Source organism: Poecile atricapillus, chromosome 7 (genome assembly GCF_030490865.1).
Source record: "Poecile atricapillus isolate bPoeAtr1 chromosome 7, bPoeAtr1.hap1, whole genome shotgun sequence".
NCBI lineage: Eukaryota > Metazoa > Chordata > Aves > Passeriformes > Paridae > Poecile > Poecile atricapillus.
In genome coordinates this window covers 24,068,106-24,093,098 of record NC_081255.1, presented here as the reverse complement: position 1 = coordinate 24,093,098, position 24,993 = coordinate 24,068,106, and the positions used below count along the sequence as shown (strand labels likewise).

At 49.5% G+C, this 24,993-nt stretch overlaps 1 protein-coding gene across 5 annotated transcripts in view; it reads left to right on the top strand.

Annotated features, from left to right (window-relative positions):
* ERI3 (ERI1 exoribonuclease family member 3) overlaps nt 1-24,993 on the top strand; it is a 130,505-nt gene that overhangs the window by 69,872 nt on the left and 35,640 nt on the right. For all 5 annotated transcript variants that reach the window (XR_009278036.1, XM_058843317.1, XM_058843315.1 and 2 more), the window contains one exon: nt 23,583-23,682. Coding sequence is in view for 4 of the 5 variants with exons in the window: in XM_058843317.1 (XP_058699300.1) it covers nt 23,583-23,682 (100 nt within the window). In the remaining variant the exon portion in view is untranslated. The remainder of the gene's footprint in view (nt 1-23,582; nt 23,683-24,993) is intronic.

Below are 24,993 nucleotides of genomic sequence, written 5' to 3'. Positions count from 1 at the left end.
GCTCCGTTGGCTGAACATCTGTCATCAGGCAGCTTGAAGAGAAGGTGCTTTGTCTGATGGATCTTCACATTGTAGCTCCACAGGGAGGAGCCTTCTGCAACACCAGGACAGCCCCACGGGAAGAGCACTGGGGACTCTGTAAGAGTTTAACACGAAGGGAATAATGCTGCTGCCTGGGAAGCTCTGTGGGGTACTGCAGTAGAGCATGCTGGGCAGCAGGGGCCACGGGATGGGCTCTCCTGGCTGAGGACTGCTTTGAGGCAGGTAGAATTACCAAAACTGTCTCCAGTCCAAATGTGGTAGAGCTTGGACTTGGATGTTGTCCCCAAGTGTGACTGTGGAGGATTTCTGCCCATGTCTCAGGTGGCATTTAATCCTCCCTTTGGCCAGGAGATCCAAAATTCCCTGAATGAGAATGAGATCTGGGTTTTGCTGAAGGAAAGTTCTTATTTCTAATGGAGAATTATCTGGAAAGTTTCCAGTCCTCTGTCCCAGTTGATTTGGGAATTTGTCTCCAGTTCCAGCAATGAGTCTCTTTGACTCTGGTCCCCCTGGCAGGCTGGAAGACAGCACTGGAAGTGGCAGAAGCTATGTCCATCTCTGGTGGCAGAGCCCATGATGCCATGTGTGGTGAGGAGGACAGTTTGTCTGTCCAGCAGTCTCCTGTGAATGAATTTTTAACTGATCTCAGGGTGGGTTTGAGAGGGTAAGAAGAATAGGAACTCTGTGGCTGTAGCCAGGAGGTGCTCCAGGGCTGTAAGGCCAGGTTCCCCAAGGCCTGTGTGAGAAGGTTGTCAAGGCTGAAAGCAGGAAGGGTTCAAGAAGCACATGTAGCCCAGCAGGACACAGTGGGAGGGGGGGAAGGCAATAGTGCCTGTTTCCTTGTGTTTCATGCTATGTGTATTGGTCCTGGCACTGTGATGTGGGAGAAATGCTATCTGTCAAGCACAGTACTCACATTTTAACTTCTGTTAACTGGGCAGAGAGCAAGGGTGGCTTGACAATAACTGGACCTGCTCAAGCCACTGAAGGGGAGGAAAGCCAGGACAGCAGAGGTCTGTACCCAGGGTCTAAAGTGGGGAAGGAAAATAAGTTCTGTGGTTCTGTATGTTTCTCCTTGGAGCAGCTCAAGAAGATTGTTCAAAGGGGAGTGTTAAAACACACGGAGGAGCTGGCTGCACCAGCAGTGACACATGACTGCTGCACGGGATGGGGGGGGGGGGGGGGGGGGTGGGTAGGTCATGGGTGGCTGAAGTAGCCTGGTCTCAGCCTATGCAAGGCATCTTGTGCAAGTACAGCCAGCAAGGTCTGACCTGTGATCCATCCTGTCATTTAAAGAACTTGCACTGTACAGAAGTGATGCTTTCTGTGTGCCAGGGGCATCACTGCAGCTTCTCTTAGCTGAATTTGAAGAGCTCTTGCTGTCCCCAGCTTTAGGTGTAGGCATTGTGCTGGATGGTGCAGGTACATGGTGTTTGCTAGGCAAAGAAGAGACTGAAAAGGGTACATGGAGCAGAGGAGAATTGTTCTTGAGGAAAGGTGGGTTTCTATGGTGGGTGGATAGCTAGTGAAGTGAGTAAATACTTGCTATAAACATGTTCAGAGCATCTCTGTGTGAAGAACCCAGCACAGCTTTTCCAAGTGAATAGAAAGAGAGCCTGGGTTCAGTTCATATGTCTGTTTTCATTTCTTTTCTTCTTCTGGTCAACTGTGGCTGTAGATAAGAGTTTTCTATTTGAAGTTCAGAAGGGAAGGGAAACCCATTGTTAGAAGGGGAGACATTTTTTTTGCTTGATATCTATCTCCAGCGACACAGCAGAGAAGGAAAAGATTTGCTATGATAAAGGTAGGTTTAAGGAGAAGGAAAAAAAAAAAAGGCACATTGAGTGTTGCTTTTCTCTGTACTTCAAAGCCTGGAGTAATATGGAACAGTATAAAAGAAGAGAGGAAAAAAAAACAACCTAGCCCACTCTCTGCACGGGGGCTGAGAGTGCCATAATAGAGCACCATCCTGGCCAGAAATCCAGAGCTCTGCCTGAGCTGTTCATCTGAGCTTGGCATGGTGGTGTTCAGTATGCACAGCACCTGCCAGGAGTCCACAGGGATGGGCTGCAGGGGGGGATGGATGCTCCTTACAGGGAAAGCAAAGGAAATGTTTTGCAGGTGTGCATCCTGTGGAAGGACTGAACCAAGGGAAGTCACTCAGTGGAAAGAAAATCAGGCAAATGTGGAAGCAATATGGGAAAAATGTGCCAATAAACATTTAATTATTAAAATAACTTGGAGAGTGTATGGAGTGTTCAATACAGCGTGGCAGAGTGAAAAAGCTGAACAGCACAGCTCTGGTGAAGGCTGTGGGTGGGAAATAGCTAAACATCTCTGTCCATGTGCCTCAGGGCCAGTGGGGTTGGTTTTCTGGGGTCCTGGGCTGTAGAACCACCATTTCCCAGGGCTCAGTTTATTCTAAACAAATAAGAGTAGAGGAGTGCTGGGAATGAGGTACCTGTGAGTGCCATTCCCTTGCTTGGAGCAGGCATGAGCATACAGGGGGACTGCAGCTCCACAATCATCAGTGGGACTCCAGTCGCCTAAATGTGGGTTTGGGCTGTGCAAAACAGGCAGGAATAGGAGCTTCCTCCCAGGGAGCTGGGGCTTGTGCCACTCCCGTTGCAGTTCTGCTCTGTTCATGCAGGCATTTCCTTTCCTCTGGCTCTCCAGCCAGACTCGTGCCCCATGTCTGCTCTGCTGTCATTATGGTTTTGGTCTTCATCCCCATCCCAAGCTCCTTGCATGATCCTGGCTTCTGGAACAGCCCTTGTTGTGTCAGCCAGTTGCTGCTCTGCCAGCCTGTTTTGGGCTTGCTGAGCTGCTGGGACACTCCTAGAAAAGGCACCATCTAAGGCCTCCCATTCCCTTCCAAGCTGATGCCTTAAATAAAGGAGAGAGCAAGCCTTTGCTGGAGGCTTTGCCTCTGTGGGAGTCTGGGGAGGAGCAGAACAAGAAACCAACAAGCTCATTTTCAGTGCTGACCTGAGCAGAGGTTGGAAGTGAAAAGATTTCCAGCAAACCTGAGCTGGTCAGGGTTGCTAACGAGCCTTTCCTTTGAGCAATGTTTTACATTCTTTAAGGATGGCAGGGTGCTCTTGGGGAGAATCTGCTAAAGTAAATGGCAGAGTCAAGTGTGCCGGCTCCTTTCTTTCCCTTTTCTTTTCCCTTTTTTTTTCCTTTCCCCTTTCTTGGTTCTCTTTATTATGTGGAGTTGCTCTGGCTCTTTCTCTCACTTCTGTTTCTCCTTTTGTTCTCTCTTTGTCTATTTATCACACTGTGAAGGTTGAAAGAGATGTTATTAATCTGGGAGAATGAAGGCAGGATTAGTGGTATGAATCGGATTTTGAGAGCTGTAATGATGGAAAGACTCGCTCTGCTGGCGGGCTGCGTGAGTTTGATAAATGGGGAGCACTCCAAACTGACTCGCGCCTTCCTCCGCACTGCTCGCTTTGCCCGCTGGGGCGTGCCATGCTCTCAGATCTGCCAGCCATCCCACACCGCTCCTACCTGAACCAGAGCAAAAAGCCAAGGGTAAATCAGAGACAAATATCTCCCATTGCACTTAAAGAGATCATTTCTTTCAACATCTTTTTCAAACAGAGTCCTGTCAAGTTCTTGGACAGCCTTGTGTGGAGGTAGGATCCTCCCTTGGAGTGTGGCTCAGAGCTGTGGCCATGTGTTATTGTCTCCTGCCGTGGCTTTGCGGAGAGCATTGAGGAGTTAGTGTGGCTGAAGCAGAGCTCCCATCCTGCAAAGCACAATGAAGCAGGATCATCTCCATAGGGCTGCACCCTGCTGTGCTCGCTTCCTGAGGACTGCACCAGACTTCAAAGCCCTTCTGGAGCTCGAAGAAAGCAGGGGCTATTTCATCAAAAGTTGCTTTGGAATCTTTGCCCTGAAATCTCCTGAGTGAGGAGTTCTTCCCTTGCATAACATGAACCAGGTTCCCTGTTAACAACCTTGGGGTGGGGCAAAGTAGGCTCTGGGAACAGCCTCAGAGAGTAACAGACCCCAGCTATGGGCCAAAACAGGACTCTGGACAGCATCTTTAGTGAGTAGGGTTCTTTCCTGGGATCATCCATCACTGCACACTCACCCACTTGAACCCTTCTTCATCCCCACCTTTGGGTATGTGGTGCCCCACATTGCACCCTGCAGAGCCAAAAAACTAGGGACAAACTCATAGGTGTAGGTTATGCTGAACTTTAAAGCAAGGACAGAGCTCGCTGAAGTTGTGCTACCAGGCACACATATGTGGGGACTGCACCCTTGTCCCAGGGTCCTTCATGGGAGTCCTTACTCCACTCTCTAATATGGCCTCTGTGGACATTTTGGGCTCTCTGCTTGGTCATGGCTGGACTTGGGTCTCATGGTCCCACCCAAGAGCATGCATTTGCTGAAATGAGATGTGGTTGTGTGAAATTCATGTGCAATGTGTTGGGAAGGTTTGGGTTCTGCAGTGCCCCTTGCCCCAGAGGCTATGGACATAGACTTTGCCCTACAAGTCCCCATCCAGGGGAGCAGCGTGTGCCTGGTGGTGGTTGCAGGACAACCCATCACTGCAAGGTTTGCATCTTGCCTGGATTAAGCAAGGGGTTATTGCTCAGTAGAGGAGGGGGAACAACAGTGTGCAGGAGCAATCCTGCTTCCAAGGGGGAGTCAGACCACCAGGCAGCCCAGAGTTGTCAATGTCCCTTTAACTACAAGGTAATGGACTCCCCCGCGCTTGGGCTGAGCTCTGCTCCTGCCTTGGCAGGAGCAGTAATGATTGTCAAGGTAGAGCTAATGAGACGTGCACATCTTTAAAGGATCGTGGCTTCCAAGACAAAATTAAAAGGCAAAAAAAGAAAAAATAAATGAGGGAAGGGGAGAATCCAACTGCACTGCCTTGGCCAGCAAGATGTCTGTCTATCTGTCTTGCCTGCCCTTGGCAGGATCACCCCTAAATGACTAGCAGGGCCTCTTTGCTTGCTGCTGCAACTCCTATTTGGCCCTGAGAGCCCCTTCACCTCCCTGTGACCTTCCCCCCAGCCCCTCTGCAGGCTCTGGCCCCAGTGGGGAGAGAGCAGGGCATTGCTGGGTATGTGACACCTTTGCTGCTGTGTGGCACAGCTGCGGGGACAGTGGAGCTGAAAAGTGGGATAGCAGGAAGGCATACAAGGAGATTAAGAACACAGGACTATCCTGTCCTGGGTCAGTTGAAGATGTGGGGATGGTGGTGCTGTCAGTCCTGGCTCATCCCTCTCTTCATCTTTTTCTCCCAGGTCTGGGATTGATGCAGTTGGCATTCCCAGGCATACAAAAAGGTACAATCTGGATACCAGGGTTTTAATGATCTCCCAAATGCCTGTCCCATTGTGGGTTGGGAGGAAAAGGTGCCTGCAGTGTTGGGAAATGCTCCATGGCCACTCCTGCCATAGGAGAAGGCTGTGTCAATCAGGCTGAGTCAGGGTGTGACCCTTTGGGAAGAGCTGGCAGGGGAGCTGGGACGTTGTGTGCAGTGTTTGGTGTGACTGCCTGCCCACACTTTTCCTCCTGTTCTCACTATTTCAACTTCACAGGTTGAATTGGTTCAGAGCAGCCAAACTAAATGAGGAGAGAAATGATCAGTCAAATATTTCTTAAATCCTGTCTTTAAGAGATAAGTGCTTGGCTGGAACTTTATGGCAGGTAATGAGGCTCTCTTCAGATCAGCTTGTGATGTGGAAAGTGCTAGATTGACCAGGCTGCAACTGGAAGAAAGCTCTGTCACAGCCGGGGATGGTGCGGCACGGGACTCCCCACACTCTGGCACTCTGCGCCAGCTGCCACCCACTGCTCTCTGCTGCCTTTCCCTCATCCTGCAAGGAGTAAAATACATCTTGGAGCTGTGGGGAGCTGCTTGCTCACACAAAACAGAATGACTCTCTTCCACAGAAGGAATGTCAGTCAGTGCTTTGGACCCCAGACCCAGTTTGCTCCAGCCATGCGGGCAAGAGTTTGAGTGGAGGTGGTAAGTGAGAGGACCACCGTTCCTCCAAAGGACTCTCACCAGTTTTCAGTTTTAAGCTGACAGATTTGTTTTGCTGAAGAAATCAGAGTGACTTCAAGCCTTGCAGTGGGTCTTTGAGGTGGGGTTCTCTGAACCATGTCTCCCCTTGTTGGTGTAAGGGGAGAAGGAAAATGATGTCATTCTTCCAGCAGCCTGGTAAGGATGTGTTGGTAGGATCATCCTTCCTTTTCAAGACACTGTCCTTCCCTCTGCAGTGGGGCACCAGCAGTGTTTGTCTGCCTCAGGATGACACCTTCACAAAGCACTTACCAGAGAAGAGGAGCTGGTTTGTTGGAGGAAAAGTGGCAGTGCAGGGGCAGGAGAAGAGAAGGGAGAAATGTTGTGCAAGATGGGATGTACAAGGGCCTCTTCCTAGCTCCAAAATAATTGCTTCTCTTTTAGTCTGTGACTGGGAACAAATCTGGTCTTACCTGCGAGCTCTGCACCCCAGTGCTGGTGCCAGACACCTGTGCCCTTGCTCCCTTGTGCCATGCCCACCGGGCAGCCCCTTGCCAACCTGCTCTTCTCTAGGGCTCTCCCAGGCAGGAGCTGGGGACCCTCTGAGCTTTCTGGTTTGTATCCAGGATTTTTAGGCCTTCTGTTGTTAATTATTGAGATGTAATAATGTGATTAGTGCACTATTAAAAAAATCGCTGATATGATTACCATGGATTTAATATCACATGATATATCATTACATTGTTACATGGTGACAGATGTAATTGAAATACACTTATTGGAGCCTGGGGTTGTGTTTCATTCAATCACAGCAGCACCTCTGGGGGGCAGAGCAGAAATGGCTAAAAAAAAAAAATAAAAAGGCATCAGCATTGGAATTTGTAATGAAAACAAAGAAACTTGCAGCCTGTTCGAGTGTGAGGCAACTGCTGTTTTGGCATTTTCTCCATAGGAATTTAGAAAGGTACAAGTTTGGAGGATCACCTGGGGGAGATTGTCAGTCGAGTTGAACTTTTTTGCTCAGGGGACCAGCAGGAGGACGTGTGCTGTGGACTTGTACCCAGAAGGCTTCCAGCCATCTTGCAGCACATGAGCCTGGCACTATGGGCACTATACCACTGACCTCTTGGTCCCTCTTGGCTCCTTTTAAAAGGCAATTGGAGCTGAAGATGGTGTTCACTGTGCTGTGGGAAAGCCAGCTAGCTACTCCCCACCTTCTGCCTAACGCGTTTTTGGAGTCAGGGATAACCCAGTGTGGCTCAGGCTGTGCCACAGAGGGAGGGTAGACAGTGGTGAGCTCACCTGCACAACTGTGACCTGGGTCGTGTTTCCTTCCTTCGTGTCAGTGAGGTGGCATCTGTCTCTGCCACATTGTCCTCGAGGGGATCTGCACATGGGCTTTGGGCAGCTGGGATGAGGAGAGGAGGGGCTCTCGTGTACCCTCTGCAGAGGCAGCCAAACCGGAGCCTGGGCAGGGAAGGGACTGGGTTCTCACTGCCCATGGGGCAAGGCCTGGGCTTGAGAAATATACCTGCAAGAGAAACACAAAGACCCTGCCTGCTGCTGGCTCAGACCTGCTGCTTCTCAACATGGTGGTCAGTAAGAAGCTGGTGGTGAACACAGAGGTCTCCTTTTCCTTCATCTTCTTCCTTTCCCAGGGTCACCCACCCTCCAAGTCACCCACAAGGCAAGTTTGGGGTGTTGCCTTGGATAGGATTGGGGCTGTGGCAAGATCTCAGAGATACAGCACAACATACTTACTGCACTTTAATTGCCCTTATCATCACCATGTGCTAAATCTCACCCTCTAAAGGGGGCAGAAGCGTGATTTTGCCTCAGGTATACCTGGTCTTACCTCTACTGCAGGTCCCAGGGCTATTTTATTTTTGCAACAGACAGTGTGTAGGTGACTTCAAAACTGAAGGGGATGTGTTTAATCTTGCCCTTATCCAAAACAAAGGAAAAAGGAAGAATTTGTGGATAGAGTGAAGGCGACTTTTCCACCAAGAGGGGAATGGCAGTGTGGTGAGCTTGAGACATCTGGATGTTTGCATAATGATGTAGCAGCATCTGGCCCTGGTCACTAGCTCAGCATTCACATGTTCAGCACAGCATCACCCCCTACTCCAGTGTGTCTGTCCCCAAAAACAAACCTCACTCCTATTTTGGGCTTTCAGTTCTGTGTCCTCCCCCCAGAAAAGTGTTCCCACCCGTCTTTTGTGGAGCCAGCATACTCATTCTAAGCCCTTGTTTTGATGGGAGCTGTAGAAATTAATTTCCAACTGGCATGGGAGCTCTCTGGCTGGGAAGACTCTGGCAAGCATCTTTCTTTTGAGGTTAAAAACATAATTTCAGTCTGACCTCTGCGTTTCGGAGCTTTTGTTGGTTTTCTCCACCCCCAGATGGTTTTTGTGTGTGATTTTAAAATAGCCTTCTTCTCTTGGTTGAAGCTAGCTGATGCGTCCACTTCTCATTCGAGGATTGTTGTGTTTTATTAATGCTGTTATTATTCCATTACTGTCATTGTGCTCTTTTATAGCAAATAGCTTAATTTAGTTGAGATACACAGATGCTGAGAGTTTAAGTGAAATCTTCAGCACTTGGTATGCTGGGCACTGAGCAGATATTCCCTAAGCACTTTGGTATAAACCTTTCACTTAAACAGGCTGCTGGGGCAGGAGTTTGGGAGAGGGGAGAAGGGGTAGGGGACCTGTTTAGCACTATACAGAGGACATATTTAAATGTCTCATAGTTAAATGTGACTATAGGTGCTGAGGAATTAAGTTCCCACTGAGGATTTCACCCCAAAGATGGGCTGTAATGGGTCCCTCTTCCCTACCAATGCTGCAGGACATGGGGAATTATGCCACCAGCATTTCTGGGTGCTTTGGGTTGAGATTTTTAGGAGTGTAGGGACAAAGTGTACTGTAATTTCTTCAGCCGAAGCTGCCTGGCTCCTGGGAGAGGTGAGGACTGGACATGCTGCCACCGTGGGGAGAAACTTACAGTGCCAGTGAAACCCAGTGAATATTTGAAGAAAAATATGGCTGCTGGAAAGCTGTACTGTGCTGCAAGTAGATCTTGGCGTAGAGGAGTTGAGAAATAACATTGGTGCCCAGCTGACTTAGGGGCCAGGGCCCTACTGTCAGAAATTACTTGGGTGTTTAAGCCTCCTGGGAAGCTGGTACAATCCAGGCTTTGAAGTATCTTAGCTACTTCTGAAATTTTACCACTTAACTGTTGACAGATGTTCATCTGAAATGGATGCTTCTTGCTCGGTGCCTCTGGGCATTCATTAATACTAGTGATAACAATTTCAGATTGTCTCCTACACCTCTTTCCCTGCCTCCATCCCTTAAAAATTGCAGAGGTAAAGCTTGTTAGTGTCATGTTATTTGTGCACTTAACTCTTACTGCCTTGGCAAAACCTGCTGATTTTGGTGCTGTTGGTGCCAAAATTTCTTTATGTGGGGCAGGGAAAGCAAGAAGAGAGTAAAGTAAAGTGGAGCAGGCATGTTGCCACACAGGTTGAGGTGGTGTGGATGGTAGTGTTGGCTCAAGTTCTCTACACCTGGCCATAGCATGGAGGGTAACATGTCCCTGCCAGGTGGTCCTTTGGGGAGCAGCAACTTTGCCTTTTCTCTCTAGGCCCATATCTCTAGGACACCCCAGTCTTCCTGGAGAGGGCTCTGCTCCTCTCTTGAGCCCCCCAGGGGCAGCCTCTTTCGGGGTGCAGCTAGCAAAGACTTGCTTCCACCCTTTATTCTGTGGCCAAGCGAGAGGAGCAGCTCCCTGTAGTGGGGAACAGTCTGGGGAGAAGAAGTGCTAACCCATGCTGTTCATCCCCACTGTGCACTCATAATAGCTTGGGGGTCCATGGGGAGTTGCTGGGATCATTTTTATTCCCTGCTTTGTGGCAGCTTTGTGACTTTATCTGGCTTTTGAGGCGACTGGGGTAGCTAACAACATGCATGGAGCATCCTCTGTGGAGGAGGCCCAGTGCCCAGGTTTGCTAGAGGTCTGCTTTACCACTTATGAGAAACGAGTTAACCTCCCTTTGATCTCAGTTCACAGCTAACCCTTTAACAAAGTCCGGGATGTGCAAGGAAATCAATACTCAAGGCATTGAATTTAACACCAGCCATCAACTCAAGCGTAACGCACACACTGACTGACTCCGATTACAAGGAGCGGTCTGGTTTGAAGCTTGTTTGCCAGCTCTCTGGGGTGGTGCAGGGCAGCTGTGGGAAGAGCAGGCAGGCTTACATGGCTTGCTGTCATTCAGGGAGGGAGTAAGAGGGACCTGGTGTGCTCTGCCATGTCCTCCTGATCATCTCTGCCTTCTACCTCCTGCCTTCTGTCTCCTTATACCTCTGATTTGCAGCCCCAGCAGCTGTTCCCTGACACTGGAGCAGAGAGCTTAGATGCTGTGTGTGATCACTGAATGCCTGTTTGTGTACACATGAATTGTGCTTTGCTGGTGAGAAGCAATAGGACCCAAGGCAGGGCAGGTTCTGCTGAGCCAGACAGAAATCAGTACTGCAGGTTAAAAATCTGAAAAATAAAATGCTGCAGGCAGGAATTGTTGAGTATCTGGTCAAGGAGACAGCCGTGTCGTTTTGCCAGCTCTAGTCCTCCCCACAGAGATCTAATTAGATTAGTAGTGGTGAGCTAATTGGGACACCTTGTTCCATACCAGCTTCTTACTCTTTGCTGGCACACTGGCAGTGGGCAGGCTGCCTGCCATGGTTCCACATAGGGAAAGCCAAGTGGTCCACAGCCAAGCGCTTTCTGGACAGCCCATGAACCTACTCCTCACACCTCAGCCCTCCAGTCCCCAGCTGCAGACCAGCTCTTCTGTAGACACATTTGTTCCTACTTGCTCTTCATCTTTCTACCAGCCACTACCAGAGCTGAGACAGCACATATAGGTTAGGGATGAGTTCAGAGTGCAGCTGAAGGATGCTGAGGGGGTGGGATGAGCACTCCATGACCCCACAGCTCTGTCCTTGCACCATGACTGTGTGAGTGCCATGCCTCTGCTACACATGCTCAGTAATATTGGGCAGAGCTCCTGGGACATGCTTCTCAGTTCTCCTATCGCCAGCAGGCACCAAGGCAAATCCTACTAGTGTTTCCCAGGCTCACTGGCTGCGAAGAGCCAGCCGAGCCACAGAATCTCAGCAGTGCCAAGCAGTGATGGCTCCTTCCACAGGGAGCAGGACCATGGGGCATCCATGTGTCTGGGTGTCACAGCCCTTCCCAGTGCCTTACAGGAAAGCCACAACCAGGAGAGTGTCCCAGCTTGCCCAGTAAGGAGACCAAGATCTGCTTGGTTGGGTGCAGATGGCTCCCTGTGTCCTTGCAGGAGCCCAGCCTGGCTGGAGGTCAGTGAAACCTGGTGGCACCAAAGAGCTCTGGAGGTGCTTTAAGCTCTCTTGGAAGACATGAGTTGAGCTCTTGAAGATCCAAAACCCTTCATTTCTGTCAACTGTTGACATGATCTTCTCTGTCACCTTCTCAGGATTATAACATGGTGCTGGTGCCCCCTTTCCAGTCCAGCTAGCCAGTCCAGCCCCAAACTCCTGCCTGCTGTAGCTGCTGTGGTTCATCCCCCCATACCTCCTTTATTAACCTCTTTTAAGGACCTTGCCATGTTCTCCTTGCAGGTCCCTTTATTCTCTGCTTTCATAACCTCTCTCCAAATTGATTCTCTCATGATGTGTTGCCCAGCCCCTCAGACCATCTCCTTCTGTTTGTTCTTCCATTGAAATTGGGAAACCTCAATTTTGCCGCTGGTGCCCCAGCAGGCTGTGCTAGCTGGGCTGCTTGCCTGGTGTTTGCATCCATCACAGCTCTTAGAGGCGCCTCTGCTTTAACCTCCTCAGTCTTAACCCTGACCTGAGTCAATAATCATGAGGAAGAGCTGTTGCTTAGATGATCCAGTGTAAACTCTACCTTTGATTAGACAGGTATCATCCCTAGGCACTGGCACAGCAGCACCTTGTTAGCTTTCCTTGGTGTTCCTTTACTGTAGCCATGAGAGCCTCCAATGTGGGCAGGGGATGGGCTGCTGCCCTAGTAATCTTTATTGATCTTTTCCCTGATGTCTCACACATTGTATTTCTTGCTTTTCTCTCGTTCTTCCAGCTGCCTCTCCTTTGAGCAGCTTTGCATCTTGTGGGAGTGCAGAGAAACTGGTTTTTTTCAATCCTTGCAGAGCAGCAGCACTCAGAGACTCCAACAGCTGTTAGATTGTTGCTCTGCAATGAAAACTTGGGTGTTGCTCCTGCATGTTTGCTGTCTGGGAGGAGGAGGTAAGAAGGAGCGGGGCAGGTATCTTTATGCCCCTCTGGTCTGTTGTGTACAGACCAGTCTCTCTGCATTGTGCCAGAGGTGTTTTATAGAAGGTCATGTATCTGTCTCAAGACCTGACCTGGTGAACATGAAAATGGAAGGGATTGAAGGATGTGAGCTGAGGGAGAGGTGGTCCTGCAGGATCACTCTGATTTCTTTCCCATCCTCCAGGGTCTGGGTTTTCCAAGCAGATTATGAAACTGAGATGTGAAAATGCTGGTCACCCAGCATCCCCACCCTTGCTGCCACCTTGCAAGCACCTAAACTTGGCAAAGACAAGTAGTGGAAACCAGACAGTTGAACTGCCTTGTCTGGCACCTGCACTGTGAATGGATGTGCAGTTGTACATCATCTCCCCTGTGCGTTTCTCTTGGTAACCTGTCCATGGGTCTGTGCCCTCCATGGTCCCATCATCCCCATCTGGCACGTTTGTACACAGCAGCTGAACCATTGCCAGAGGCATCCTTGCCAAAAATGTCCAGACCACCACATGCTGAAACATGCTCTGTGTGGTGCAAAGGAACAGTGTATCTGCTCTGGACAAATGGCTTTGTTTTGCACTGGAAAAACTGGAGTCAAAATGTCAAAGCAGTGTTTTGCACAGGAATAGATTGCTCCTTTCCAAAGGGCAACAGTTCTGTCACTGGCTTTTACTTTGTGGCTCCTAAACAGAACTATTCCCACACAGTGAAACAAGCCAATATTTTGGCTTTTCCATCCTGGCTTAGGATGAAAGGTAATGTCTTTGGTCTTTCAGTGGGGTGGACGCAGTTTCCCAGCCTGTTACAAGAGCACACTCCCTGCCAGGAGGCAAGGATGAGTCCCAGGGATGTGTTGCTTCAGCTTTCAGCACGTTTGATCCAGCCCGTCTCTTTCAAGGTGTGTGGAAATGAGCTACAATCTCATCATTCCTGTGGAGGCTTCTCGGAGGAGATAGCAGAAGGGTCACAGCGCCTCTGGAAATCTCCCTTCAGGTGATGTGCCGTCGCATTTCACAGCAGACAGACAGAATAACCTTTAGGGCATGGTAAGAGGCAGCGTTTTGAACTCTGAGCTGGGGAGCTCAGGAGCTCATTTCTCTGACACATCATCTGTGTCCCTGCCGGTTCCTGCATCCCCCTGAAATACCTTTGTCCTAATCCATCACTTCCTTAGCTAGAATTTTATATAAAAAAAAAAAAAAGCTGGGCAGTTGGTCCCTTGTGTACTGGTCACACAAAAGCTAGTCTTTTCTGCAGAAATGCACCCAGACCCTCTGCTGTAACCAATTTTGCCTTAATCTGAGCTGGTCTCAGTCTGTATAGAGGAGGAGGGCTGCCCCACCACGACAGCTCCTGGCAGCAGAATGGGTCTTGCCTCTCGCCTTTCCTGCATTGCAGCCTCTGTTCGTGGTCCTGAGTTGGGTTTTTCCCCCAGATTTATCTTTGCAGTAGTGGGGAGATGAGCGGGCTGGAGCCAGGTGAGCTGGGGTATGTGCAGGCTGGCACAGGCTGCCCCTATGAACCAGAGGCTGGGAACACTGGGAGGAAATTGCTGGCTCTCCCTCCTCCCTGCTCTGGAGTAAATAATGGTACTTTTTATTTAGCTATTATTTCCCAGTGGCAGATATCTCCTCGGCTGTCTGTTTAACTATCTTTATCTCACCCTCCTTCTCTGTTTGATATAGTTATAGATAAACAGATAGCTACCTTATTAAATAACATGTTTTAAGAGACCAGTGGTATGGTTAACATAATGCAGCAGCTGTTGATTTGTCTTTCACTGTTGGTTTGTTTTTTGGTTTTTTTCCTTAAGGAAATGCTTTAAATAAGGGATACTTCATCTATTAAAAAAAATACACTTGTAGCAGCTGCTAAGCCCATCCATAAGCCTGCTTTACGTTGTATTTGTGATGGGACTGACAGTGCATGGAGGAGCCTGATTATACACAATTCCATTTTAGCAAGCCCTGCGATGTAATTTCACAGGGCGATCAGTGTTTGAATGTAATAGCAGCCTGTGCTAAGGTGTCAGAATATTAAAGGCGCTAATGGAAAAGCTCCCTGGTACACAAGGGGGACAGCATTACAGGAGACGTCGCAGATGGCTGGGCACTAAACTAATGGGGCAGGATCCAAAAAGGGAAAAAAAACCTAGAGAAGGGAGAGCTCACGGGAGCACGGGCACCTGCTTCCCTCTCACACGGAAATTAAACAGCGAGCGAGGGAGAGGCGAGCGTGTGCGTGTGTAAAGATAGAAATTGAGGGGGGAAAATACCCCCACTTGAAAAGCTTGAAGGTTTTGACAGCAAGCCTGGTGCCAGCTTTGCTTGGGAAAAGCTTGGGGTTAGATTAAAGGGATATGTGGGGAGGTCTGAGCATCACAGCCATCACCTGGCCCTGGAAAAAGAGTGATGGATGGATACTGTTACCCACCCTATTGTAATATGGCAAAACTGCTGCTCTCTTTGGTGGTTGTTCATCTCCAGTTAAATCCAAGGAGGATGAGATGTATCCACCTTGCAGCTGCCCTGACAGCTCCGTTCTGCAGCAAGGTGCATCTGCTGGGGCCACCATGCTCATTTCCATCTTCATGCATACAGAGGCTGATGCTGGGTTTGATTACAGGGCAATGTCAACATTTTCCTGTTTTCCAGCACAGTTAGAGGCATCTTCTCTCTCCCTGTGAACCCCCAGTTTCCCCAGGAGCAGCCAGAATTGGACCGATCCATTCCTGTCTGTGTGGAGAGGCTTCTGTGCCTGTGGTGAATCATCCATGAACTGTGCTTGTGGGTTTTCCTTGGTATCATACCCAGCTTCCCGCTCTGCTGGCCACAAAGCTGCGGTAGGGAAAGGCTTAGTGCTGCTTTCCTGCTTGAATTGGCCCCACAGGGGCTGGAGTGGTTGGGGGATAGCACTGCAGGATGTGAGCCTGTCCTTCCAGGGCTGGAAGGGTAAATCAGCCACGTGTAGGTACTCCCTGGAAGCTGTCTGCCATGTCATCATGTGTCTCTGCCTTTCAGGCACTAATCGGGAGCTGCTTGTGTATTTTACTGCTGGGAGCCAATTGCATACATCAGAATAAGCCAGCTTGGGTCTGTCACCCTGCAGTGCCACTAGGAATGCAGGGACACCATGAGAAGTCAGCCCTGCCACTTGTCCCAAACTGGGAAAGGGATGTGTCACCCAGACCCTCTGATCATGCTAGCAGCCCCCATCCTTGGGCTGCTTTCTTGGTGGTTTGTGGCTCTGCTTGTCTCCTCTCCTGGGCCAGCACTGGCTTGTGCACACCCAGCTCCATTTCCCAGCCCTCCAGGAACCCAGACCTGTAGTTTTGTTTTGCTTGTGACCAAACCCAGGGCTTCGACCCAGATCTCCACAGCATTAACCTGGTGTGTCCCCAGCCGCAGAGCACACAGCAGTCAAGAACATTTTATCCAGGATAATCCGTAGCCTGGGAGCAAGGCAAAGACTGTTCTTGTTCAAACACAGGGAAATGTGAAGCCTAAACCGCTTGGCACTTTGACACCCTGGAGTCAGGCACACCAGTGTGTTTCTATTGCAGCCTAAGCCAGGGCACATGCTAAACCTGCACAGCAGCAGGGACACCTTCCTGCTGCCTGATGGGACCACAGCATCCAAATGCACCCTGGAGAGGGGCTTTTGGTGGCTGTACGGTCCCTCCTGCTACTCCTGAAGTCCAGAGTAGTTTTAGCAGTGAATTTGTACAGCTGTGACTGAGTTGAGATATTGCCCGGACACAAGCAGGATGAGGCTGCTCAGATGTGTCTGAATGGGGGGAATAGGCAAGGCAAGACATCACAGTGTGCCTCAGTTTCCCTTTTGCAGAGCTCCTATGTACACAGCTCTGATGGCATGGGCTGCTTTTTTTAGTAAGGAGAAAGCACATACAATTATGCTGCATTCTCTGTATCTTCTCCAACATCTTGGTGCCTTCCCTGAAGATTGACTTGTCCTCCTCCCATGGTCTGGGCCACCTTACCTTCTGTAAAGCATTTCCTAAGGTGGGCAGATCCAGGCAGCTCCTGTGTGCCCAGCACTCACCTTTCAAAAAACAGATCATCTTTTTATTTGTTTCATTTACTCTTTGGTGTGAGGCATGGTTGTTTCTGTTCTTACAAGCAGCTTTGCAAATGGACTGAAGTGGACACCAGCTGGGCTTGCCAAAGGCTCCCTGCATCCAGGACACAAGGGAAGCTGGCTGTGTGGCACCAATCTGTGAAAAGCCCTTGTGTGAAGAGGGCAGAGTACCAGACAAAGCCTCAGCACCTTTTTAGCAGTGTGAGAGGATTTTGTCCAGATCTCATCCTCTCACTTGCAGGAATTTCTAATTTTCCCTTATTTCCACCCAAGTGGGGCCAGACCCCATGCGTGGTGTCCTATTTTTCAGTGTGTCAGCTGCTCTCCTTCCCCCACAGCTCTCAGAGGGTTTGGGCTCTAGAGAGTGGTGTTCCTTGAGAAAGGGCATTGCTCACTTCTTCCTCAGCATCCTCCCATGTCCAAAACCCAGCCAAACCATGTCCTGCAGTGGCATTGCAGATATATTTGGCAAAAATGCTTTGTCACCCCCCAGTAATGATTGTCACAGATGTTTAATTCAAGGCTTAGGTTCACAGGTGCTACATTGGGCAAAAGTTGTTTTTGTGCACCCTGTACCGCTCATGAGTGTTCTCAGTGCACAGAGACAAACTAATTAAACATGAGTGGTGTTGATGCTGTACCTGGTCAGTCTGGTGGCCCCTTTTGCCACTGTGTTTGTAAAAATTAAATGCCTCTTATTAGTGGTGCAGCAGAAATCTCTAATATGCGTGGACAGAAAGGCAGGGATGGATGGAGTTGGTGTCAGGGCAGCAATTGCTTATCGTGCCTTATCTGGGAATATGAAACTGTATTGCATGACATCCAGAGGCAGGCTGAATAGATATGCCAATTCATCTCGAGCCCGGGCTTTGACAAGCTAGACTGCCCTTGTTGAAAGGCATCAGTCAAACAAGAGCTGCTGGCTGCTTTTCCCTTTTTTATACTTTCTCTCGCTCCCGCGCTCCCTCTCCCTCTCTCGCCGCCTCCCCTCCCTCCACCTCTTTTTTCTAAGCTTTTTCCACACAAAATTGAAAAGCTTTGGAAATAATAATAATAAAAGCCCCCCAAACTAATACCGTTTTAAGTACACCCCCCTCCCTCCCCAAATGGGATTGATAAGGAACCCCAGTGTATGAAGGCATGTTTAGATAACATTGAGAATATTATAGTGAGTGAGAGAAAGTAGGGGGAAAAGCTTCCTGCCGCGTCTAAGCCGGGAAAGGCGACGGCACCCTGGCTAATACGAGTGTTTAATATTTGATGTGTTGGGATAAAGCAGGATCACCTTCGAATTGAATTGAGTGTCAGAATGAGAATCTATTACTGAAATTCTTGTGTGATTTGACAGCAAAGCAGACGATGTTATTCTTCACTAGTTACCGCAATCTTCTCCCCTACATCACTTAAATATTTTTTTCTTTGCTTGAGTAAACACACATTATCCCTTTTTTCCACCTCCCTTTCCTTTTTTCTCTCCCTCTTTTATACTTATTTTTTTATTTATTTTTTTCTTAAATCAAACCTGCCTTTCACAGGGCTGATGGAGTAGATTGTTATTTCTTTATTTGTCCTATTAAATGGAATTCCTGATCATTTAATCCTGCTTTTGTAAGTGATTTAAAAATACTTGAAAAGCTGTGAATGTGGCAGCACTTCTGACTAAACTGCTTAAAAGGGACATGTTACACCTGGGTTTAGCTCTTGCCTCCTGACAGCCAGCGAGGAGTCCCAGGCTCTGTGCCTCCATCCTGCCAGGCAAGCTTTCCTCTGCACCTTCCCTGTAACAGAGGAGTTTTGCTTTTGTCAGCTGGGGGTTGGCAAGCTGCTTATTCATTACCTGACTCTTCTTTAATTGCATTCAGCCCTGTTCAGGAGCCTCCTACTAAATGATTTGGTGATGGGGTCAGTCCCTCAGTGGTGTTACATTTGCCTTGTATTGTGCTGGTAAATTTGCATGGCAAGAAATCCCAGCAAGAAATGTCCACCTCCCATTCCTGGACTGGCATGCAATTAAAATGGGAACACTCTGGAGCCTCCAGTATCCTGGGTGCTATTCAAGGATGTCCTGCAAGACAGTCCCAGCCCCAAAACCTTACAGTCACTAAAAACATTTCAAACTATGTTTAAAAACCCACTTAGTCATAGACATGACCTCTTTTTTCTTCCCGTCATACCAGGTAATATAAAACCTTTACACCTTATTGTGGCAGCAGTGGAATAAGGGCAGTTAGATGGGAAATGCTTATTTTGGGTGGATGCAGTGCACAGTTAACATGACAGGAGGAGGAAGATGATTTTTCTGTTCTAAAGATCTTTTCTCCATTGCAGAAATGTCAGGGGGTTCACGTTCGATCAGCAGGCAGCTGTGCCCAGCCTGATACTGGGAGAGCACAGCTGGTACCTGCTGCTCGCCCAAGCTAAGGGCAGCTGGGAGTTCTCACACTTTCTTTCTGTATATTTAAAACCATGTATTTTTCATGTGTCTTTCTGAAATTCTTAATGGAGATTTTCAGCAAAGCCCACCACTTTCCTTATTGCTTAGTACCTACCCTTCAGCATCTTCTCAGACTGCTTAAGCCCCTTTGCTCCTATGAGGATTTTTTCCAAAAGGAAATATTTTCTCCCTGCCTGAAAGTGTCTGTATTAATATTAAAATTACAATTAGCAGATGAAACATAGCATATAAAACCTCTTGGTAGGACATGTAAAATAAAATGACAGCGTTGCCCAGCTGGTCAGGGCAGGACACTCTGTGCCAGTCCTGGCGGTTCTTGCTGCTGTGGCTTGTGAACATGCTCATGCCAGTGCAAAGCATAAAGGTCCACTTCCCTCCTGCCCTTCAGCTAAAGCATCCAGGGTGATGCAATTCCAGCAGCTGTAGTGGAGGGTAGAGGGGCCAGGAGTTGGCAAGCAGGTTACAGCATGGACACGTATGGAAAGAACATTGCCCTAGCAGAGCTCTGGCAGCTCTGTGAGGACCAGCTCTGCTCCTCCCCTCTGCATGTGGGGAGGATTTGTGGGGCTCCCTTATTCTGACTTCTGAACAGGTGCCTGTTTATATGCTGTGGGGTGTTTAATTTTGCCTTAATGTGACTGCCGAACACCAGTTTTTGTGAAGTGTGCTGGGCACTTCCCCATAAATAAATGATAGAGCATTATTCAGTCTACTTAGATCAATACATCAGCTTGACAAGTTCCAGTTCTGGGAATTTTCTGACCCCCTGGAACATCTCCTCTGCAGCTGTGCTGCTTATAATCCATGGTGTGCAGCCTAAACAAGCTCCAGAGAGCAGCACATCGGGACCCAACTGTGTTGGTGCTGTCGCCTTGCCGGCCCTGGTGTTGCTGGGGATGGGCGCTGATGTGCACTGGGATTGCAGCGAGGGCAGGTGAGCCAAATTCAAGCAGCCACCACCATGGGATTGCCCAGCTTCACTGGCACAGCCTCTGTCCCAGCACAGGGGACCATCTTTGTACCCCAGTGCTGTCAGAAATAGGACACAGAGCTCTTGTTTCAGGCTCTTTGCAATCTGAGGCAGATGTGTCATAGCTGCTGGGAAGGTTTGTGACCTGGTGCAACAGGAGGTTGGTTTCAGACCTTCCTTTGCTCTGTTATAAAGCCAGCCTCAGATGCTGTGATTCTGTGCATGCATCATCTCCATGCCCCATGTTTTATCCCCACTTCTGGTTTTTGGATTTTCCGCAGGATATGTGGTGTGCAGGTTACCTAATGACCTACCTCCCCACACCAGCACTTGTTTAACAAGGTGTGGATTATCCCTGGTGCTTGCTCTATGCATGGAAACACAGTATGTTCCTAATCTCCTGCTGCTATTAGCTCACATTTATCACAGGAGTATCTGCTTACCTTTGATTTGAGATCCCTACATCAGGGACCCAGGGCAGTATTTGTCTGTGAACTACTGTGTATGCCTATGGGATTGCATAAGTAAATAAATATAATTAATAATCATCTGACTTCGGAGCAGCATTGGCAGGGAGGTAAATGTAGCCTTCCTAGAATTACAAACAAAATCAGGAAAAAAGGAAAACCTTTCTAGGAGATGGTATGAATGAAAATAATTGTATTCAGGCTGCTTGAAAATTATTCTGTAAACATTGTTCAAGTGCTTTTTTAGCAGATCAGAAATATTGAGTTTCTCTCTAAATCAGAATTTTGGTCAGAACCATTAAAAAATATATTTTTTAAAAGTTTCCTGCATTTTTATCAATTAAAATGCAGATAAAAATAAAAAAAAAACCAAAACAAAAAAAACCCCAGAGGGTCCTGGTCTTGCTTCAGTGTCTGACCTAAAAAGGAGCAATCCAGTCTCTGCAACACCAAGACTGAACCAGAGGGAGGGACAAAGTAGTGCAATTTCCTCACAGAAGGGGTTTCATGGTATTTTTTAAAATCCTTTGGATTGCAAGCGAACCAGGGGCATCTCAGACTCTTCTTTTTTTTTGCCACAGGGATAAGCACTGAAGGGACAGGGGTCTGTACCACTGCTGGTGGCTGTGCAGTCGCAGAGCTGGCAGGAAAGTGGATGACACCAGTGTCCCAGCAGCTCCAGTGAGCCAGTGGCTACAGCCACCCCTGCAGGCTGGGTACCCCTGGTGTTGGGGAGCCACCGGCGCTTTCTGCCTCGCTTTAACAGTCAGAAGAAGAACTTTCCTGTTTAAAGATTAAACGTTGTCTTTAAATATTAAACAGCAAAGCTCCTTGCTCTTGATTGTGTGGCTGCTGCCAGCAGGCGGCTCAGAATTGCCAGTTTTAATTAAAAAACTTTATTTTCCAGTGCAGCCCAGCAGTTGCTCCTCCTCTCGACCAGCGGTGGTTGACCTCTCCCCTGCCTTCATCCCTTCATCATCGCTGCTTGCACTTCCCTCTGCCTGCAGCAGTGATGGTCCCTGCCAGCCCCGGAGTGTGAACAGCCTTGTCTGGGACTGATCAATGCCCCTGGCACTTCCTTCCAAAACCCCAGGAAAAACAATTAAAACCCGATCGATCCTGCAGGCAGCTTTGAATATGCATAAGTGCACACTTGACCTTCAGTGGTCAGGCCAACTTCCACCCCAGCTGCTTAGGTAGTTTGCTCAGGTATTGCGGCTGTACCGAATGACCTTGATCAGGAAAGCAGAACGCGATGCAGAGATGGGCCTGGTGCTGATCCAGGGGCTGGGGCACAAGCTGCCAGCTCCCTGCTGCTGCAGCAGAGCCAGGGGAGGCAGGCTGATGTTGGCAAGTAGCACCCAAGCTGCCAGGAGCTTTCCAAAGCTGTCCCTGTGGCTTTCCCAGGATCCTGCCAGTCTCCCGCTGTGCTCCCTCAGTTGCTTCTGGCCAGAGTCCAAGGAATGTCTGGGCCGGGAAGGCAGCCTGCCATATGGTAGCTCCCTGGGCAGGGACACCCCTGGTCCTTCCTCATCCAGGGATACCCCTTCCCCAGGGATGGCCCCACTGCTTTCGATCCACTGGTACTGAGCATGGGAGCCTTCCTGTGCTCTGCCTGGGTTTGCTCCGTGGGATGGAGCCCGGGAGAGGGAACACTTGGAATCACTTCTGCCACCTGGCAGCTGGGTGGCAGGGTCCCATCCTGCACCCCAACCTCTGGTTCCCCCCACCCGTGGCTGGCTGGCCTGCATCCTGATCATGGCAGGGAACATACCAGAGTGTGTTTGTCAAAGGCAAAGGAAATCTCCCCGTTGTGTACACAAAGTGTAATTTCAGTGAATTATGCATAGACTTAATTAGGAGTTTTAATTGCTAATCATCTCCCAACAGGATTAGCAATGCTGTCTATTAATTATCTGTGGAGCCCTCTGTTTTGCTAAGGCAGGAGTAACAAAGCAGCATGAATGGCTACATGGGCCACTAATAAATTAACTCCCCCAAGCCTTGTGGCTCCCAGGGGGCTGCCAGCAGAAAGGGCTGCGCAGGGGCTGGACCTGCCTGCTCTAGACACAGCAGCGGGTAGCAGGAAAGAGGGGCTGGCAGGAGGTACCAGTGGCAGGCAGGTGGCTGGTGGGCTGGTGGGGGACACCTCTCAGCGCTGGTCACCCAGTTCATCCCCATTTCTGCTGCAGAGCATCTCCCTGGCATTTGCAGCCTGCGGGGGGTGTCGGCAATGCCCTGCCACACTGTGGCTGCGGTAAGCTATGATCCCCCGCTGCAGGAGGGAGATAGGGGCTGCTGGATTGACCTGATCTCATCTGGGGACAATGGTTCTCGTGGCAGCAAAGATAGTGCCAGCATGAGCGACGCTAAGCCCACGCACCCTTCTTACTGCTCACAATGTGTTCTGAGCTTAAATCCTCAAGATGAAGAAGATATGTGGCTGTCAGGCTGTAATTACAGCTGTGCGTGTGACATGGAGGCCCAGCTGCTTTTATATTTGCATTGTCCAGTGGAGTTTTGTGCTGCTTAGGCTCCCAGCTGCCCTGCTCCTCCTGGAAGCCCTGCCAGAGATTGCCATGGGTATGAAATAGGCTCCCTCCAGCCAGGCTGCAGGCTGTGTGCAGTGGGATGAGCAGTACTGGCTCCCAGAAGGATTTGTCCCAGTGATGGAGAGCACTGAGGCAACTGGGGCTTGGGGGTGGAAAGGAAAGGAGCTGGCAGGGCTGTGCCTGCCAGAGAAGAAGGGGCCTGCTGGCCAGGCCAGCCTGGGAGTGAGCACCCCTGTCCAAACTCCCTGACTCCTGTTGGTGACCCTGTTAAGACAGGAGTGGGTGAATGTTTTTGAAACAACTAAGGACATAGAGGATGAGCTTATAGCCCCTGGCTTGCCCCCCCACAGCATGGCAAAGGTGGCCTTGAGTGGTGCAAACCCCTCTGTCACAAGTGTTAGCATGTGTACAGGACACCACCAGAGGCTCTGAATACCTCTAAGGAGAATCAGGTGGGACAGAGCAGGGTTGGAGCGCTTCGCGTGGACAATTCCAGAAGAGCTGCTGCAAGGGTGATGTGCGGATCCACACTGAACACGGTGAACACAGACACACTGCAGCTCCTGAACACAGACCCTCTCCAGCCTCAGGAGCAGTCAGACCTGGGCAAGTACAGATCATGCCTGCACATGGGCTATGTCTGACCCTCTGCTTCTCTCTTCCAGGCGTACAGCTTTGCCATGGGGAGTTGGCCAAAGAACGGGCTCTTAGACATGAACAAAGGACTGAACCTACAGCACATAGGGAGGCCTCACAGCGGGATAGGTGAGTGATACTGCCCTGTGCCATTTCCATCCCCACAGCTGCTGCTCCAGGTACGTGGGACATGGCTCAACTCTAAGACGTTGTCCAGTCTGGGGTGCCGAGAACAAGCCAAAGGGCTGCAGAGTCCCCAGCTGGTGGAAGGGATGAAGATGCATCAGGGTAGAATGGGCATATGGATGACCTCTCTGTCCCTTGTACATGCCAGAGTTCCAGACATGCCTGCCTGTCCCACTGGCTGGGGAGCTGCTTCCCTCCTAGACTGCTCCAGCAGTGCATGGGTTAGGGTTGGATTTGGGCAGCACCAGGTGCCTGGAGCACAGTGCAAGGGTCCCCAAGCTGGGTGGGATGCTCTCCCTGTTGGACCAATCCTCCAGTTGCTCTGGATGCTGCAGTCCTTGGAAAGGAGGCTGTGCTGCCTGCCTTGGGAACTGGCTGGGAATATACTGCAGAGTGAAGATCTGTGATCCCAGCTGGAGAACCGAACCATCGTCCTCTTTGTTAACACATATGATGAGTTTTGTGGTCCTGTAGCATGCTCCAAGATAAACTGATGAACAGTGCTCTGAGATAAACAGTGGTAGAGTTCCATGTATCCCCCAGCTCCTCTGTACCAGGGATCAGAGTAGTATAAGGGAGACCTGCCCCAGGACACTGAGGCCATATTTCTGCCTGCTGCTTAACACTGGCGATGTAGAGCTGGTACAGCAGCAGGCTGTGGTATGGGCAGGATCTCAGATTTACTGGGCTGTAGACAGGGCTGTGACTCAGGGCTGCGACTCAGGGCTGCATCGCTCTTGTCTGTCTTGTTTCTCTGTGGAGCAGTAGTTTACCTGTTAGACACCAGTGGTCAGGTATTCTCTTGGCCTCACAGCCCTTCATCCACAATGACTTTTGAGCATTAAAGTTTGCAAGGAGGTAAGATTTACTTGGAAAAGTCACTGGCTACCTGGGCCTTGAAGAGGCTGTTTAATATTGTTTCAAGTCTCTAACCATTAAACTCCCCAATCAATCCAAGTTAAGGAGATGAATTATTTAAAGCTCACCAGCTTTTAATTAGCAGGCTCCTTTTGAACTATGGATCTGGTTGCATTATTGACAGAGGTAACATTAAAATTTGCTTCCCTGCCTGGGAGCAGATTTGCCTGGATTGTGTGCCATGTTGGGAGGATCATTGGGAGGAAGCAGGAGCTGCAGGAGTTGTGTGTGCATGTCCTGCTCTGGGGACGTAGGCTTTTTCTGGGGTTTCCTGGTAGATGCAGAGTTGGTTTCTGCCTCATCATTCCTCATTTTCTTTGTGTGATGAGCTCTCTT